The sequence below is a fragment of the Diceros bicornis genome, chromosome 12 (genome assembly GCF_020826845.1).
Source record: "Diceros bicornis minor isolate mBicDic1 chromosome 12, mDicBic1.mat.cur, whole genome shotgun sequence".
NCBI lineage: Eukaryota > Metazoa > Chordata > Mammalia > Perissodactyla > Rhinocerotidae > Diceros > Diceros bicornis.
In genome coordinates this window covers 46,825,191-46,841,382 of record NC_080751.1, presented here as the reverse complement: position 1 = coordinate 46,841,382, position 16,192 = coordinate 46,825,191, and the positions used below count along the sequence as shown (strand labels likewise).

General features: G+C 39.2%; 2 protein-coding genes across 5 annotated transcripts in view; one reads left to right on the top strand and one right to left on the bottom strand.

The window, feature by feature from the left end:
* PRKD3 (protein kinase D3) overlaps nt 1–12,892 on the bottom strand; it is an 89,737-nt gene extending 76,845 nt beyond the window's left edge. For 2 of the 3 annotated variants that reach the window (XM_058551413.1, XM_058551414.1), the window contains exons 1-2: nt 12,786–12,856; nt 4,347–5,306 (exon numbers count right to left, since the gene is read on the bottom strand). In XM_058551413.1, coding sequence (XP_058407396.1) covers nt 4,347–4,634 — 288 coding nt within the window. In that variant the 5' untranslated portion in view covers nt 4,635–5,306; nt 12,786–12,856. Of the gene's footprint in view, nt 1–4,346; nt 5,307–12,785 lie in introns of all 3 variants that reach the window. The other variant, XM_058551415.1, reaches the window with a different exon arrangement.
* A 171-nt stretch (nt 12,893–13,063) lies between these two features.
* Nucleotides 13,064–16,192, top strand: part of QPCT (glutaminyl-peptide cyclotransferase) — a 47,777-nt gene continuing 44,648 nt past the window's right edge. The window contains exons 1-3 of one of the 2 annotated variants that reach the window (XM_058551420.1): nt 13,064–13,291; nt 13,403–13,443; nt 13,528–13,620. The gene's annotated coding sequence lies outside the window, so the exon portion shown is untranslated. Of the gene's footprint in view, nt 13,444–13,527; nt 13,621–16,192 lie in introns of both variants that reach the window. The other variant, XM_058551419.1, reaches the window with a different exon arrangement.

The window sequence follows — 16,192 nt, the reverse complement described above, 5'->3', positions numbered from 1 at the left end:
CAAAAAACCCCCCGAACAACCAGATTAAAAAATGTGCAGAGGAACTGAATACACATTTTTCCAAAGGCAATATACAAATGGCCAAGAGGTACATGAAAAGGTGCTCAAAATCACTAACCATCAGGGATACGCAAATTGAAACCACAATGAGATATCACCTCATACCTGTTAGAAGGCTATAATCAAAAAGACAAGAGAAAACAAGTGTTGGCAAGAATATAGAGAAAAGAGAACCCTTGTGCACTGCTGGGAGGAACGTAAACTGGTACAGCCACCATGGAAAACAGTATGGAGGTTTCTTAAAAAATTAAAAATAGAACTACCAGGGGCCAGCCCCATGGGCGAATGGTTAAGGCTCCACATGCTAAGCTTTGGTGACCCAGGTTCGCAGGTTTGACTCCTGGGTACAGACCTATACCATTCATCACCCATGCTGTGGCGGCAACCCACACACGAAATAGAGGAAAACTGGCACATATGTTAGCTCAGGGCCAATCTTCCTCATGAAAAAAAAAAATTCTAGAACACAGGAACACTATCTTATTAGATAAAATCTGATAAAAATCAGTCCCATTATCTCCCCCAGGAAAACCTTACTTTTCCTCCTGGATTTTCTATCTTGGTTGCCAGCATCATCACCCATCCAACCTGCCTGTCTTTCACCCTTTGCTCTTCCCCTATATTCAAAAGGATACCAAGTTTTGCCAACTACAGTTTCCCAAGACCCTTCAAATATTTCTGCCTCAGATACATTTTCCAATTGCCTTAGTTAGGTCTTCATCACACTGGCTTCCTACCTGATCTCCCTACTTTATTTCACACTTAGTGGCCATGTTTAAATTTTCCAAAACACAGATCTGATCATGTTGCTTTGCTGAGTATAGACCTTAGTTAAATCTCCAGTCTTAGAAGAATCAAGCATGAAATTTTTCATTGGCATGAGGAAGACAGCATGGTGCTGTGAAAGGAGTATACAGGTTTCTGAGTTAAAACAAACCTGTGGGGGCCAACCCGGTGGTACAGGGGTTAAGTGCTCGTGCTCTGCTGCGGTGACCCAGGGTTCCCAGGTTTGGACCCCAGGCACACATTGACGCACCGCTTGTCAAGCCATGCTGTGGCAGCGTCCCATATAAAGTAGAGGAAAAGGGGCAGAGATGTTAGCCCAGGGCCAGTCTTCCTCAGCAAAAAGAGGAGGATTGGCAAAAGATGTTAGCTCAAGGCTAATCTTCCTCACAAAAAAAAAAAACCCAAAAACCAACCTGTGTTTGAATTCTGACTTTTAGCATGTAATTTAAATGTCTCTGAAATTCAGTTTCCTCCTTTATTTATCTGACAGGGATTACATCATCTACACTCTTTCAACTCAGTGTGGTCCTTGGAGAAGAAGCATCAATATCACCTGAGAGCAATAATAAACGCACCCCCGCCCCCCGACCTACTGATTCAAAATCTGTATTTCAGTAGAATCACAAAATGATTGGCATGTACATTAAAGTTTGAGACACACCACAAATTGTTGTAAGGATTAAGTAGAAAGCATGTATAAAGCTCCTGACATAGAGTAAGCACTCAATACATGTTACCAATTATAATCTTCCAATTACCAATTATAATTGCCTTTCCTGCTTCTTTTGCCTGGAATGTATTCTTCACCTCCCAATTTACTGAAATCTTGCTCATTCTTTAAGTATCAGATTATATCTTACCTTCTGTACGAAGCCTTCCGCATCCTTTATCAACCTGAGAAGAGCACTTTTTAACTTCACTTTCTACTTTTCATGTTTTATACTAGTGAACATGTTTCCCTCATAGACTATAAGCTTTTTGAGGGAAGGGACAACATCTGGTTAATCTTTCTATTACCTAAAATTTAACCAGTGCCCTATCTTTAGAAGGTTTAGATAAATCTATTTATTGACTAAAAATAGAAATAAGAAAAGCAAGTGCACCCATGAGAGTCCTGGGAGTTAACCTGGAGCTATACACATATAGGTAATGAAAGTGGATGGCTAGGGAGCAAGTGTCCAAGAGAGAAGGTGAAAAGAAAAGAACTTCTGACGTGGTTTTTCCATTTTCAAGATGAGTTACGAATGCATGAAACCTCTCTATACAACACCAGAATCTGAGCTGGTTCCCCTAACATTCCTTTCCAGGTAGGACTTGGAGCAGGTCATCCCTTGAAACTCCTTTCTCCTTTATCTGTCTCTAGCAGTGAAGACCCAAATTTAGATTACAGGATTCGAATTTCACAGCTGGAATTATACACTGGAAATCATCTCAACTCAATCATTTGACAGATCTGGAAACTGAGATCCAGAAAAGTGAAATCACTTGCCCCAAGTTACACTGTAAATAAATAACAGAGGTGACCTAGTTCCAAGCTCAATACTCTTCTTTACTACATTTAACAGTTAAGATTCTAGCACATGTCAAAAGGAATGGGTAATATGTTTATGTCATATATATGCCATAAATTTTTGCCCAATACATCCCCATATCACTATAATATTGACTAAAATTCAGTTCACTATGATATGCATTTTATGCTGACAATATCCATAATCAATAGTTTATTTTACATTTGTATAAAGTTTACCCTGGATTATCTTTTTTTGAGCTATCCTGTTTATTTCCTTGGCATCACTCCAATTTTTCATGGATTATATTCTTTAATCTAGTTCCCAAGAGTTTAACCCATCTAACTCACTTCTCACATCTATATTAATGAAATAACATTAATTCTAAAATAATCCTGTAGAAAATCAGTATGCCTCTGTATAAATATAGGAACTAAGTGAAATTTCCAAAGATTGAAAGCCGAATAATACAGACTCCACCAAAACACTGGTTATGAGTTTCTTTTTTTTTTTTTAATTTTTTTTTTTTTTTATGAGAAAGATCAGCCCTGAGCTAACATCCATGCTAATCCTCCTCTTTTCGCTGAGGAGGACTGGCTCTGAGCTAACATCTATTGCCAATCCTCCTCCTTTTTTTCCCCCCAAAGCCCCAGCAGATAGCTGTATGTCATAGTTGCACAGCCTTCTAGTTGCTGTATGTGGGACGCGGCCTCAGCATGGCTGGAGAAGCGGTGCATCGGTGCGTGCCTGGGGTTCCGAACCCGGGCCGCCAGTAGCAGAGCGCGCACACTTAACCGCTAGGCCACGGGGCCGGCCCTGGGTATGAGTTTCTATAGGCTCAAATAAAAAAGAAACCTTAAAGTTACAAAGTGTATTTAAGTTAAACTCTTACCTTTAAATTAAAAAGTACAATCTGGTTGCAAAAATATTTGTAAAAAACTTCTATAACATTTAAGGAAAGAGAATGTAAAGCTAAGATACTTAGAGTAGATGGTTCTATAGATCTACAAAAGGAAAGTTAATCTTAATTTAGGCTACATTTAAATAGAAAAGTCACTGTTAAAACACAGGAAGCACAGGTCATTTTTGCAAACCACATAACATTTTTTTGACTGTTAATGACTTCTACACCAGAAGATAATGACCAACTATACGAAGCATAAGGAATTGAAACAAAAAAAATAAGATAAGGAGCCTGAATCCAAATATATTAATCTCACTGATATGAGTTTTAAAACAGAAAGTATACTAATCGTTTGAAACAAATTTGAAACTTATGCTTGGTCCATTAAAAATAAAATTAACCAATTCACACTACCCATACAGTTTTATGATAAAATAGAGAACATATCAGCTAGTCCATCAAATCAATATTATTTTTCTTTTTTTTTGGTGAGGAAGATTAGCCCTGAGCTAACATCTGTTGCCAATCCTCCTCTTTTTCCTGAGGAAGATTGGCCCTAAGCTAAAATCTGTGCCTTTCTTCCTCTATTTTATATGTGGGACGCCTGCCACAGCATGGCTTGATAAGCGGTGTGTAGGTCCGCACCTGGGATCTGAACCTGCAAACCCCAGACCGCCGAAGTGAAGCACGTGAACTTAACCACTGTGGCACCAGGCTGGCCCCGTGTGTCCCATTCTTTTGGTAAGCCACCTTGATGCCTTGCGCCCTCTACCTCCTGACTGTTTTCTCTGCAAACAAATGAGATTTCTTAAGTCATCTTGACTTGATACTGATTTTCCTGCTCTTAAAAAAGACAAATTGAATAAGTAATATTTTAAAGTTGGGATATAGGCTCTAGTTGTTAGACTCTGAAATTTCAGACTTTAGGCTCATAGTCCGTTAGGGCTCTTCCAAAAATGCTCAGAATTAGGATATAAATGATTGATCCATATGTGTTAACTCATTGTTGCATGTATAATTTATGGAAAAGCATTAGAAACAATATTAATTAGAAAAACTATTGACATAAATAGCATGCACAGTACCTTTTGATAAACAATGGAGCACACAAGATCCTTGACAGCAGATAAAGATAGTTCCTGGGCTTCAATGGTAACACTCTCCCGTGTAAGACCAATTTGCAGTAGAAATGAAATTGTATGCACTGAGCCTCTGGAGTTGGTGAGTGACGGTGCACTGAAGCTTCCATTAGAGAGTCGGGCAGAGAGTCCTGTCTTAGGACTTGAACACGGAGAAGGAGTTGGAAGCACAGCAGGAAGAGTTACGGGTAATACAGACTTCTGGGCTGATGGAGGGGAACTGTTTGCAGACATCTGCCTTTCTTTAATCTTTGAAAATAGTTGTCAATTCTATTTCAATGGTTATGAAGAGGCTTTTAAAATCACAGCAGTAAAAAAATGACTGTACTTTTGGATTTAGTTGAAAGCTTCCTTATTTCCTCTTTTAAGCCACTCATGCCGATGATTTTAAGTTCTACAACTGTGAGTTGAATTCACAAAAGGTCCTACTTCCCTTAATTATCAGTCCCATCAAAAAAGAGTCTTGTCTTTAGGACCACAACTAGTGATTGGGAAAGGATTTAACGTCACTGAATTATCCTCACCAGAAAAGAGACGACATTGCTTATTTACTAAACATCTTCCTCTATTTTCTTTTAAGTCTATTCTTGTCTCTCTCTTTTAATTTCAGAAAATACATACTGAATAAAAGTTGTTTTTCTGTCAAAATGAAATCCTCCTGGTTTAAAAGAAAATACGTGTTTAGGATTTATCTATTCAGTACTTATCCTTTGGTTCACTGATTTGATGGGACACTTTCTCAAATGTCTACACCTTAAATCACCTTCTCAAATGTTCTCATTTTCATTTTGAGGGGGGGTAAATTTTTCCATGATGAAGTACAAAGCTTTGAATATAGAACAGGCATATTTCATTTGATGAATGGGTCCATCGAGAAAAGTTGATGCTTTCTGAAATGTAGTCAGCCTGGAAGAAATTTTTTAAAAACTTTTAATATTTTATACTCATTTGACATTATTTTAAAAATGCAAGAATCCCTATAATTTTTTAAAATGATAATCTTTGGTTCTATGTCTTTAATTCACCAATAACTCCTAATGGGTAGCCATTTTTTCTGGTCTAGTTGCCAGAGCCATTTTTCACTATATGTATAATTTCAGGGAGAGCTTCTTGCTCAAAGAAAAAACAAAAACAAAAACAAAACCTGGCACTCCTCACTAATACCTGAAAACTGAAGATCAAACACTTTTATTCCACAAATACACAAGTGACTTACGACAAAAACAGAAAAGTAGAAGGGACAAAAAAGAAAAGTAAAACTGACATTGTCATAGAAATATGTACCACTCAGCCACATAAAACATGTATAATACTGTCCTAACACAGATAAGAGTATTCATTTTTTTTTTTTTTGAGGAAGAGTGGCCCTGTACTAACATCTGTTGCCAATCTTCATTTTTCTTTTTTCTCCTCAAAGCCCCAGCACATAGCTGTGTATCATAGTGGTGGAGTTATTGCTCTTCTAAATGGGGCGCCGCCTCAGCATGGCTTGATGAGCGGTGAGTATGTCCCCACCCAGGAGCCAAACCGGCAAAACCCTGGGCTGCAGAAGCGAAACACACAAACTTAACCGCTGCACCACCGGTCTAGCCCCAAGGGTGTTCTTTTTTATATTAAAAGTCTATTTCTGCCAGAATATGATTCCTGACTTGCTTTGTTGATAGATTTCTTTCAGAAAACTAAGGAAGCAGGAGGGATATACTATACCCAGCTATGTGCCTAACAAAGAAGTATAAAAGACATACTTATGACAGGAACATAGGAGAAAGTGACCTCATCATAAAGAATTTCTAAAAATAAAAAAGAGAACACTGGGCACAGTTACATATGTACCACAGCTTTACAAAAGGAGAGTTCAAAAAGTAAAAAAAAAAAGGTATGACCCCCATGGCTAAGTGACATGGCTCACAGGAGATGGATCCTTCTAAATTCCATCTATACACCTATAAACAATTCCAATGATGAAAAAGACTGACGCATCCAGAGTGGTTGCAGAATGACTCTCTGGAGAGTAGTTAATAGGGCTGAATAAATTAGGATGAACATAACACAAAAGCAAAAACATACAAATATAGTATCAGGAATGAGGAAGCTCAGGAAAAACTAAGGCTTAGAAAAAACTATTTAAAGATAACAAAAGCTTTTATAGCTACGTTCAAATAAATGATTATTATCCCACCTAAAAATTGTATAGCACTTAACAACATATAAATGTTTCACATATTTTATCTCATGAGATCTCTTTGGAAGTTGACATTATCATTTTTGCCGATGAGAAAACTGAAGCACAAACAGATAAAGCAACTCGTCCAGCATCACATGGCTATTAACAGGTGGGGAGGGAATTAGGACCCAAGTTTCATACTTTCTTACCAAGAGCTGTCTCCACAATAACATACTATTTCTCAAAGAGAACAAGGAACTGAGAGAATCACTGCTCAGAGAGGATGTTGCTAAGGTTGAGAGAGCACACAGAGAAGGCAGAATTGCTCAACTTGTGTTTTGCTTATCTTCTCTCAGCTTTCAAACTAAAGTTGTAGAAGAGTATTGAGAACTGAAACCTGAGCCTGGTGAAGAAGAGAGGCTAAAACAACTTTATATGAGTGCTAGTCTTGGGGTCCAGATGCCACCCATTCCATACTGCTCAACAATTAGCAAGTGCAATCACACAGCTGACTCCTATAACTTGGAGAAAGAGCTCAGAAAGAGAGAAATAATCATGGCCTGGAGATGGGTCAGAGTTGCTTCAAGTCTTGTGGGCTAGAGTGGTGAACCAGATTTCAGGAACTGTAGACGTATATAGTTAATATTAATCCTTAGTCAAATCTGAGAACAGATTATGAAAGCAAATGGTTTTTGAACCTAGAAAAGAATACAACAATCACGAGATGTCAGCATGAATTCAAACAGAACAAATAATACCAAATTAACTGTATTTACATCTTGGAAAGGAATGATTATTAGACTTTTTTACACAGAGGAAATAGTAATAGGTCTATCTATCTGCCAGACACTGTTCTAAGCACTTTATATGTATTACCTCATTAATCCTCAAAACAGCCCATTTTATGGCTTAGAAAACAGAGGCTTAGAGATTCAAGTACTCATTCAAGCTCACACAATTAGTAAGGCCAGAAAAAATTAGTGGATTCTGGCCAAAACAGTATTCAAGACAGTTTTCTACGCTATTTTTGTACATATGCTGCTTGAGTGTGAGGTGGATATTAGCGACACTGAGTAAGCTTGCTGCTCTATGTCAACTTAGATGAGAGAAGCCTTTAGGGGAGTGCCTCAGAACTCTGTCCTTGGCTCTACGTTGTGTTTGATTATTTATAAGATAATAAAGACATAGAAGACATGTTTACAAAATCCTCAGATTGTACAACCTTGGAGAAATAAACTACAAGTGAGATGTAACCAGTGTAAAGTTTTGCATTTAGTTTCAAAAAGTTAAATGTGCGATATATAAATGGAGAAATGCTGACATAGAAGCTGTTCATAAGAGGAGTTATCAACCCAAGAGTTTAAAAAAAAGCTGCTAATTAATGGGTGACTAAAAGAATTAATGCAAACCAAAACCCCCAGGACATGAAGAACACATCAGCATCAATCTGTATACTCACTTGTTGCTAGTGAGCCAATATTACTATTACATTCATTTCTACGCTCAACATTTTTAAGAGCTATATTGATTTAAAAAAATAACAAGAGCAGGCAACCAGATAAAGGTGGAAACAATGTCATGTGCCAAATATATGCTTAACAAAACCAAACAGAATAATGGTCTTCAAATATTTGAAAAGGCATTAAGAGAATAACTGGTTTCATGCAGTATCACTGCAGAGGGCAGAAGTAAAACGAAGACAACAGCAGTACTTCCTTACCCCACAGGTTGTTGTGGGGACTGAGCTACAGCATGTAAAGTAGCTACAACAGTACCTGCCTTACAGCAAGTGCTCAGTAAGTTTTAGCAATTTTCGTAGTAATTAGATAAAGGAATTAACAATTAAGCTCCTATGTTAGGCAAAACACTGCAATTGAGATATGATATTTCATTAAATCTCTGTAATAACTCTAGGAGATTTAACTCTATTTTACAAAAAAGGAACCAGAGTTTCAGAGAAGTTGTTGCTTGCCCAGACTACACAGTCAATAAGCGATTTGGGATGCAAACCAGTTTCCCTGACTCCAAAGCCCATGTTCTTTCTACTATTTCATTCCACCTCCATAAGCTAACAAGGGAACAGGTTTTCTCACGAGGCAATGAGCTCCTTGACACACCTGACTTGACTAGTTTCAAAAAGCTGAACAACTGTCATTAAAAAGTAATGAACTATCTGTGAATAATATTGTTTGCAGGTTAAATACGTCAAAATACAAGATACTGCTGTATTCAATAAGCATAATGTATTTTTGATGGATGTCTTCACACTAAATTTTCATTTTATTATATCTGTTAATATTAGCCAAATGACAGTAACTAATAATACAATCAACTAATTTATCAGAACCATTGGTAAACACTAATAAACTATATAAATGTTATACTTTTCTATAAACAATATTTTTAAAAGTTGCAGCATGAATACAAATAGAAAAAACTAAGTGAGCTGTCATATTAGCTTCTGCCCACTCATCCCATCTGTTTTTCCCTCTCCTTGTTTTGATTTATGGTACCCTGATTTGTTTTGTAAGATACAACAAGAAGTAGGGTGCAAAATATTAAGACTAAATATCAAAAAAATCTAATAACTGATTTATTGTCTTTATGCTTCAATTAGAAAACTGAGAAAACAGTACATCTTACTAATTTCTAAATTGTATATTAATTAGATATGTTTGTTTCTAACAGCTATGAGTAGGCAAGCAATTCTAATGTTTATGTGGAACATCTCAAATCTTCTTGGGGGAGTTATCTGTCACATATCCCATTCAAATGAGCTTATATAATCTGTCACCACTGTGGAATGGAATCAAAAGACAGGATATCCTATTAAGGGAATCTTGAGCCTAACCTGCCCAATTATTACAGACAAGGTAAAATAAAGGCCCTGGAGGTTAGGGTACTTAACTGGTACTTAACTGAGAGTTACTTCATGGTAAGATCACAAGTTGATCTACCTTTCTCTCCCCCTCCCTCATCTGCCTCCTATACATAAATTATCTCATATCTTAGCAAAGCCTCTAATTAGAAGAAGCTCTAATAGCAGAATTTTCATTCAACAAATATTTACTGAGTACCTATTATTTGCCAGACTATTATGAGAGACACTGGGGTTATACAGCAGTGACCAAACAGACACGGCTACTGCTCTTTCTGGAGCTTCCAGTGTGATGTGGGTACCACACATTAAACAAATATTCACATAAACAGCAAGGTAATTACAAATTATGAAAAGTGATATGACAGGATACACTAAGAGGATCTAATTTCAACAGGGGGCTCAGGCGAGGTGCCCTTAAGGAAGTAACATGTAAGCTAAGACCTAAAGAATAAATAGGATGTCAGGGAAGCAGAGAGAAGTGAAGAGGATTTCAGGAAGGCAAAACAAATTCAGTTACTAAATACTTCAAAAGGAAGCTCATTATTTAGTGTAGCCAGTGTCCTTTCTGTACTCAGTAAAGGCTACAGTAAAGAGGTAAAATGCTTTTCCTATTCAGAATAGCACAATATTTAACCATGACTCCCTACCAGTAATGGGTTTTCCTGGTTCAATTTAGTTTTGTGTGCTAGGAATGCTAATAAATGGAGGGTCTTTTTTTCTCCTGTTGATATGTACATATATTCCTTTCGTATGTAAAAAAGCATGTGGCTGTTTTCAATGCAATACTGACCAGTGTCCTGAAGTCAATATCCACGCTTTGCCTTGATACAGGCTTGACTTTGGATAATCATCCTGATGTTGCTTTTATACTATATATTGTATAAAAGAGTCAAATAATTTTGTTGTTGGTTTTAAAAAATCATAGTTTGTAGCAATCCCTACATCTATTCATATATTTTCAGAAATATAACTATTACCTTAGATTAATATAATACTTTTCCTCCTAAGAGCTCAGCATTCAACTAAATTGTTGCTGCTAGAATTCTGCTCATCTGGACCAGGGGTATTTGAATCTCAGTCTTTCCACTGTCAGAGAGAGTATAGAGAAAGCACACCATGTCTGGTCTCTGCTCAGGGACTGAAAAGTTTATCCAGTAATAAGATTACAGACTGGCAGTCTGGCAATGCTGTATGAATCTATGTTGGGCTGGATGTATCTTTATCACCTCTCTTTGCACCAGTCATAGCTAAGAAATCTGATTGGCTCACAGCCAATGAGCAATTTCTCACATACTGCCACTATAAACTAACCACACAAGTGAGGAAACATTTTTTCTACATTGAAATTAAAATTAAAACATCTCCTAAGTATATTATCTCAAGTTTCTTCAATAACGAGACAACTGCTCCAAAGAGGCACACATACAAGTTCAATTTGAATTACGTAATCGCAGAGACTCTCAATGTACTATCAGCACAGAAGACTGTGCATCATAAGCAAGATTATTATTAAATCAAATTAAAACTTGTACTAGCAAATAATTTCCTCATGTATCAAGTTCTGTAAAAGTAGTTTCTTTCAAAAATAAGCAATTAACTCCAATATGGTAATATTTTCACCAACTTTAGAACGTCTAAAAATTTTTAAAAATGAGAACAAAATGTCCCTAAGTGTATTTAAATGACCATTTATTCATTTTTTCCTCTATGAGGATTTTTCAATTCTTATATAATTTTTAAAATGTACTATCTAAAAACTTGACTTATTAAGCCCTGTTTCTGCGTGTGGCAGTGTTTTAATTAAAGACAATCCACTAAGAGAGAAATTTCTATTTTAAAGAGGTTATGTGAGGAAACTAAAAGCTTATAAAATTTGTATGTTTAAAAGACTCACTACTATCTGGAATACTTAAAAAATTAGTTACAAGATATGAACCAGTCAACATTCTTGAATCTGAGTCATCCTAGAAAGTTAAATGCTATATACCAAATTATAGACCCTCAAGGGTCTTGTCAAATACCCAGAGCCCATCTGATCTGGCCCACCACACCTATATTACCTACTGAAGCAAAACCTAACATGGAGGCTTCAGTGAAACGTTTTAAATACTTTTATTAAAACTTGTAACTTCTTTTTGGCTGAATTTCCAGGCTTGCTTTCAATCCAGATCATAACAGAGCCAAGGAAAGGGTTCCTTTAAAAAGTAAAACTGGCCTAAACCTCGGTGGGGGACCTTGATGGATGTCTTCAGCAGCAAATCCATAGGTATTCCCGGCCCTCATTCCGTAAGCTTGATCTAAGCAAAATCACAGTCGCTAAAAATGTAAGAAAGAACTACAGCATTAAGTACAAAGTAGAAGCAGTGTTAAGTGTAACACGGTAATATTTTCTAGGGCACAAATTAAGGCATTTTAAAAGCTTTTGTTTCCTTTGCAGCTACAACTCATTTAAGGCTCTGTCGTACAAAGTAGTAGTTCAGGGTGTAACTTATCCTTCCTAATCAAAGATGACACCGATAGTCTTATTTCCTGTGGGGATGGGTGTGGTTGAAAAGACAGTTACTTCCAAGCCATCAATCTGTGTATGGAAAAGTCTGCAGGTCTCACACACGCCTGTCGCTTGATTTATATTCGCGCCTGCAGAGTGCAAGGCCCATGCTTCTGATTGCGATGACTTCAAAAAATAAAATATCCAACAGGCAATGGGGTAGTATGTGGTTATTTTTATTGCTCAAAGAAACAGTCGCACTCCCCAGTGTTTCATCTTAAGAAAAAGCTCCCAGGGGTGGGGGTGAGAACAACTCGGAGCAATGCTGCAACTTGCAAAACTAAACAGAGCCAGGAAACTGGGGTGGGGGCTCACATTCTCTAAGCGCCATTTACTCATCCCTTTAAGATGGGTACAACATAAAGTGATGAAAAGAAAAGAAAAAGGCTCATCGGAAATTCGGCAGTGTGAGTGCCGCGGGTCTGGCGTCGGGAGCTAGTTGGTGACCCGGTAACAAACCGGGACCCAGAAGCCGGGCGCGGTGGTCGCCCGCGGAGCGCGATTGCCGGTTGGCCTCGGCGCCCACGCCGGAACTTGGCCCCATCTGGCGGCCGCGCCGGCGCCCCGGCTCGCCGCGGCGCCCACCGCCCGCTCCGCCCGCCGCGCGCTCCGCCAACTTCCCGCCCAGCCCCGGCGGCCACCGCCCAGCCCGGCGCGGGTCCGAGTCCCGCCGCCGCGTGCAGGCGGGCGGGTGGGGGAAGGGCCGCCGCCGCCTCACCCGACGGGCCGGGAGAACAAAGCGGCGGCCACGACGGCGCTAACTTTTTCGGGGTCCCTGAGGCGATTACTTACAGAGGCGGGCTCGGCCGGTCGTGAGAAACTCCGCGCCCGCCAGCGTCTGGATCGCGGACGAGGCGCCAGCCAGGCTTCACGCGCCTCGCAGAATCCCGCCCGCCGCTGGCGCCCCTTCCTCCCTCCTCCTCCTCCCCGTCCCGTCCTGAGGCCTGAGGGCGGGGGGCCGGGGCGTGCGGGGCGGGGGGCGCGCGAGGGGCGGGGGCGCGGCCGGCGCGGGGCCTGCCGGGAGCTGTAGTCTCCGCGCGGGCCCGACCCAGTGGTAGCGGCGCCGGGATGTCGCTGGCTGTCTTGACGCCGCGCGGGGGCAACAGGAGGTCTGGGTGCCTTCGAGCTCGCTCTGCACCCTCCGAGGCCCCGGCGTCTCCGTGAGTGCGGGGGAGCGGGGCGCGACCGTGTGTTTATTCCAGTTACACACTGTACGTGACCCCTTGAATGCTACTGAACTGCCTTTTTCTCTTTTGTCCTCCGCTCTGATGGAGGCGATGGTGGCAAGAGGGCAAGAGGTGATGAGATGAACGCGGGACTTGTAAGCGGTCTACAGCAGAGAGCAGTTTCCACTCTGAGATATCTTCTCACTGCTCCCCGTATTTCCCTCCCTTGTGCCTGCCCTCCAGGTGGCCACCTGGCACAGCAGCCCCGGGCATTCCGCGCCTAGGTAGGTACATCCAGAGACGTTTACCTAAAGCAGAGGAAACTGAAGTGGCAACTTTCAGCGTGTTTCCTACTTGTCCGTCTTTAGACTCCAATGTGTCCCTATCATCAAAGTGAAGTGCAGCCAGGAATCACCGAACCTAGTCTTCCATATGCACGGAAACGGGGGTGACAATGCCAGGTGAGAGGGGGCGGGGGTGGCAGTCGAGATGAGGATGTAGAGGGAAAATACACTGTGTTAAATTATATATGTTTTATGTGAGAGAAAAGCCTGAGCCAGTGTCCCAGAAACAACCTAGTTCTCCTTATGTCAAAATTTCATTCCAAAAGTACTTAAGTAAAATACATTGAAACAAGAGGATGAGATACAGTCGACAATCCATCCACCCCCATGCACGCATCGAGGACAGTTTTTGAGAGAACAGAAAGAAAAGAAAGTTAAGTGGGTGCCTACTTTTTATACCGAGTCATCAATCTTAATGGATGTGCCTGGATTTAAAGTTAAGAAATGTAAATTTTAAAATGATTTACATTAAGGATGGGGCAACTAAAATTGTGTATAACCTTGATCTACTCCAAAGCTATTTTTTAAAAAAGACATTTCTGAAACATTCTTGGGAATTGGAAGCTACTAACTTTCTCACATGCAGTAGTATCTAATTCAATCTAACTATATTTTATACTTAGTCTTACTCTGCTGTTCTTTTACTTTAAAATTGAAAGTAAATTCACTCAAGTTTACGTTCTTTATAAAGAACACTCTTACTTAACTTTGCCTTTTTCTTCCTTGCACTTCGCAACAGACATTTTAGTCCAGCCCCAGATATCCTCTCTCAGCAAGATTCCCAGGACCTCATTGGAGCAGTTTACAGCCAGTCCCAACTCACTAGTGACTTCCATTTTCTCTGTGGTCCTTAAAGAGACAGAAGTTACTCTTCCTGGAAGTAACTTTTCAAAATAAATCAAGCTGCTATTATATAGAGGTTTAAGGATTTGTGTGAGCAAGAGAATATATATATATATATTCATTTCATTTCCACTGTCTGCTTCTTTTTAAAAATAAAAATGTCTCCTCCACTTTACATGAATCGTTCAACAATCCATTTAAGCATAAGACTATCTTTGTACCTATAATTTTTTGCTTGACATGAGCTACAATTTCCTCAAGACGTTCCATTCCTAATCCAAGAGCATTGCAGGGATAAAGATTAGGTTTAATAAGTAAATGTATTACCATGTGAGATTTTTATCCTTGAGAGAAAATATAATCAGAATGAACAAGATGGAAAAGATTTTTCTTCTTGGTGTTTTTTGAAAACTGGGAGCTTACAATCTTCCTTTTCTGTGGCTGCAGCTGCAAATCTTGTCCCACATTTACTGCTCTCCTCCTCCCCCCGCCTTATACTTAATGACCATAACCATTCACAGCATAACCATTGCAACATAACCATTCACATGTGTTACCTAATACAAGCTAAGAGAGTCAACACTGGTGACTTAAGATAGCAGTTACTTAATTCAGAATCCTAGATGCAGAAAACCGTGATTTGCTAAGGCCCCATTAGAGGAAACAGTCATTATTTTAAAACTTCAGCTGAGTTTAGTTTATAGAATATGATTACTGGAAAATTATTTTGTTTTTGTTTCTTTTTCCATGACCTCAAAACATAGGTCCTTGACCATAGGTCTATGACCTTGAAAGCGTTTGGGTGTCAACATAGAGTTAGTAAAATAGTTATAGGAAAAAATGCTTTGGGATCTATTGTTTTCAATCAGCAGAGATGAACTTGATGTCTTCTTCAAAATGTCCTTCCTCAGTTTCCATTGCCACTACCCTTGTCCAGACCCTCCATATCTCACATCTGGATTACTGCCAGAGACTTTAGTTGGTCTCCTTCTAGACTAGCTTGAACTGTCACATCTTGGACTGTCTTCTCTGATTTGCAGGCTGTCAGTAATTGTTCTCTGCTCTGATAGCTCTTGATAGATAATTCTCATGTCACTTATCACATTTTATTGTGGATTGAGTGTATATCAATTGCCCTTGGGCTCCCTATCTGCCTACTGAACATCCCCCTACTGAACTTGTAGAAGACCATGGTCTTCTGCTTGGATATAAAGGCTATTAATAGTATCTATCATTTACTGAACACCAGTTCTGGGTCAAGCCCATTCACCTATTTTTATATAGCTTTCTCTGTTTATTCCACATAACACTTTTCTTATTTGTGTTTATATTTAGCTTTATATAATTTACTATTTGGTTATATACTATGTTATAAATATGTATGCAGATATAAATATAAGCATATTTGCAGATGTATTTATATATACAAAAATATGTATGCAGATATATTTATAACATAGTGTATAATCAAAGAGAGGTGTGGTAAGGATGGTTCAACTGAAAGGAGGATTAGAAAAATCTAGTAAGTAAAGGGAGAGGTTACTGCACATGCTCTGCCTAGGATTTCATATGGTGTCCTTGAAAGTTAATACTGAGGTAATTTGCAATAAAAAACCAATTACCTTGGTCACTCCCAATCATTCTTGTTTGTCTTTCTGGTTACAAAATATGTTTGTCCAGGAAAGAGGAGCTAATACATAAATGTGCTTCTGGACTTCATTTTAATTGAGAGTTCATTAAAAACTTCTCTTTTGAAATACTGTAAACTGGTTAATAATGTATTTAAAAAGCCAACTGAGAAGTGAACAAAGGTGCTACAGACCTGGATAGGGAACCAGTATTAAAA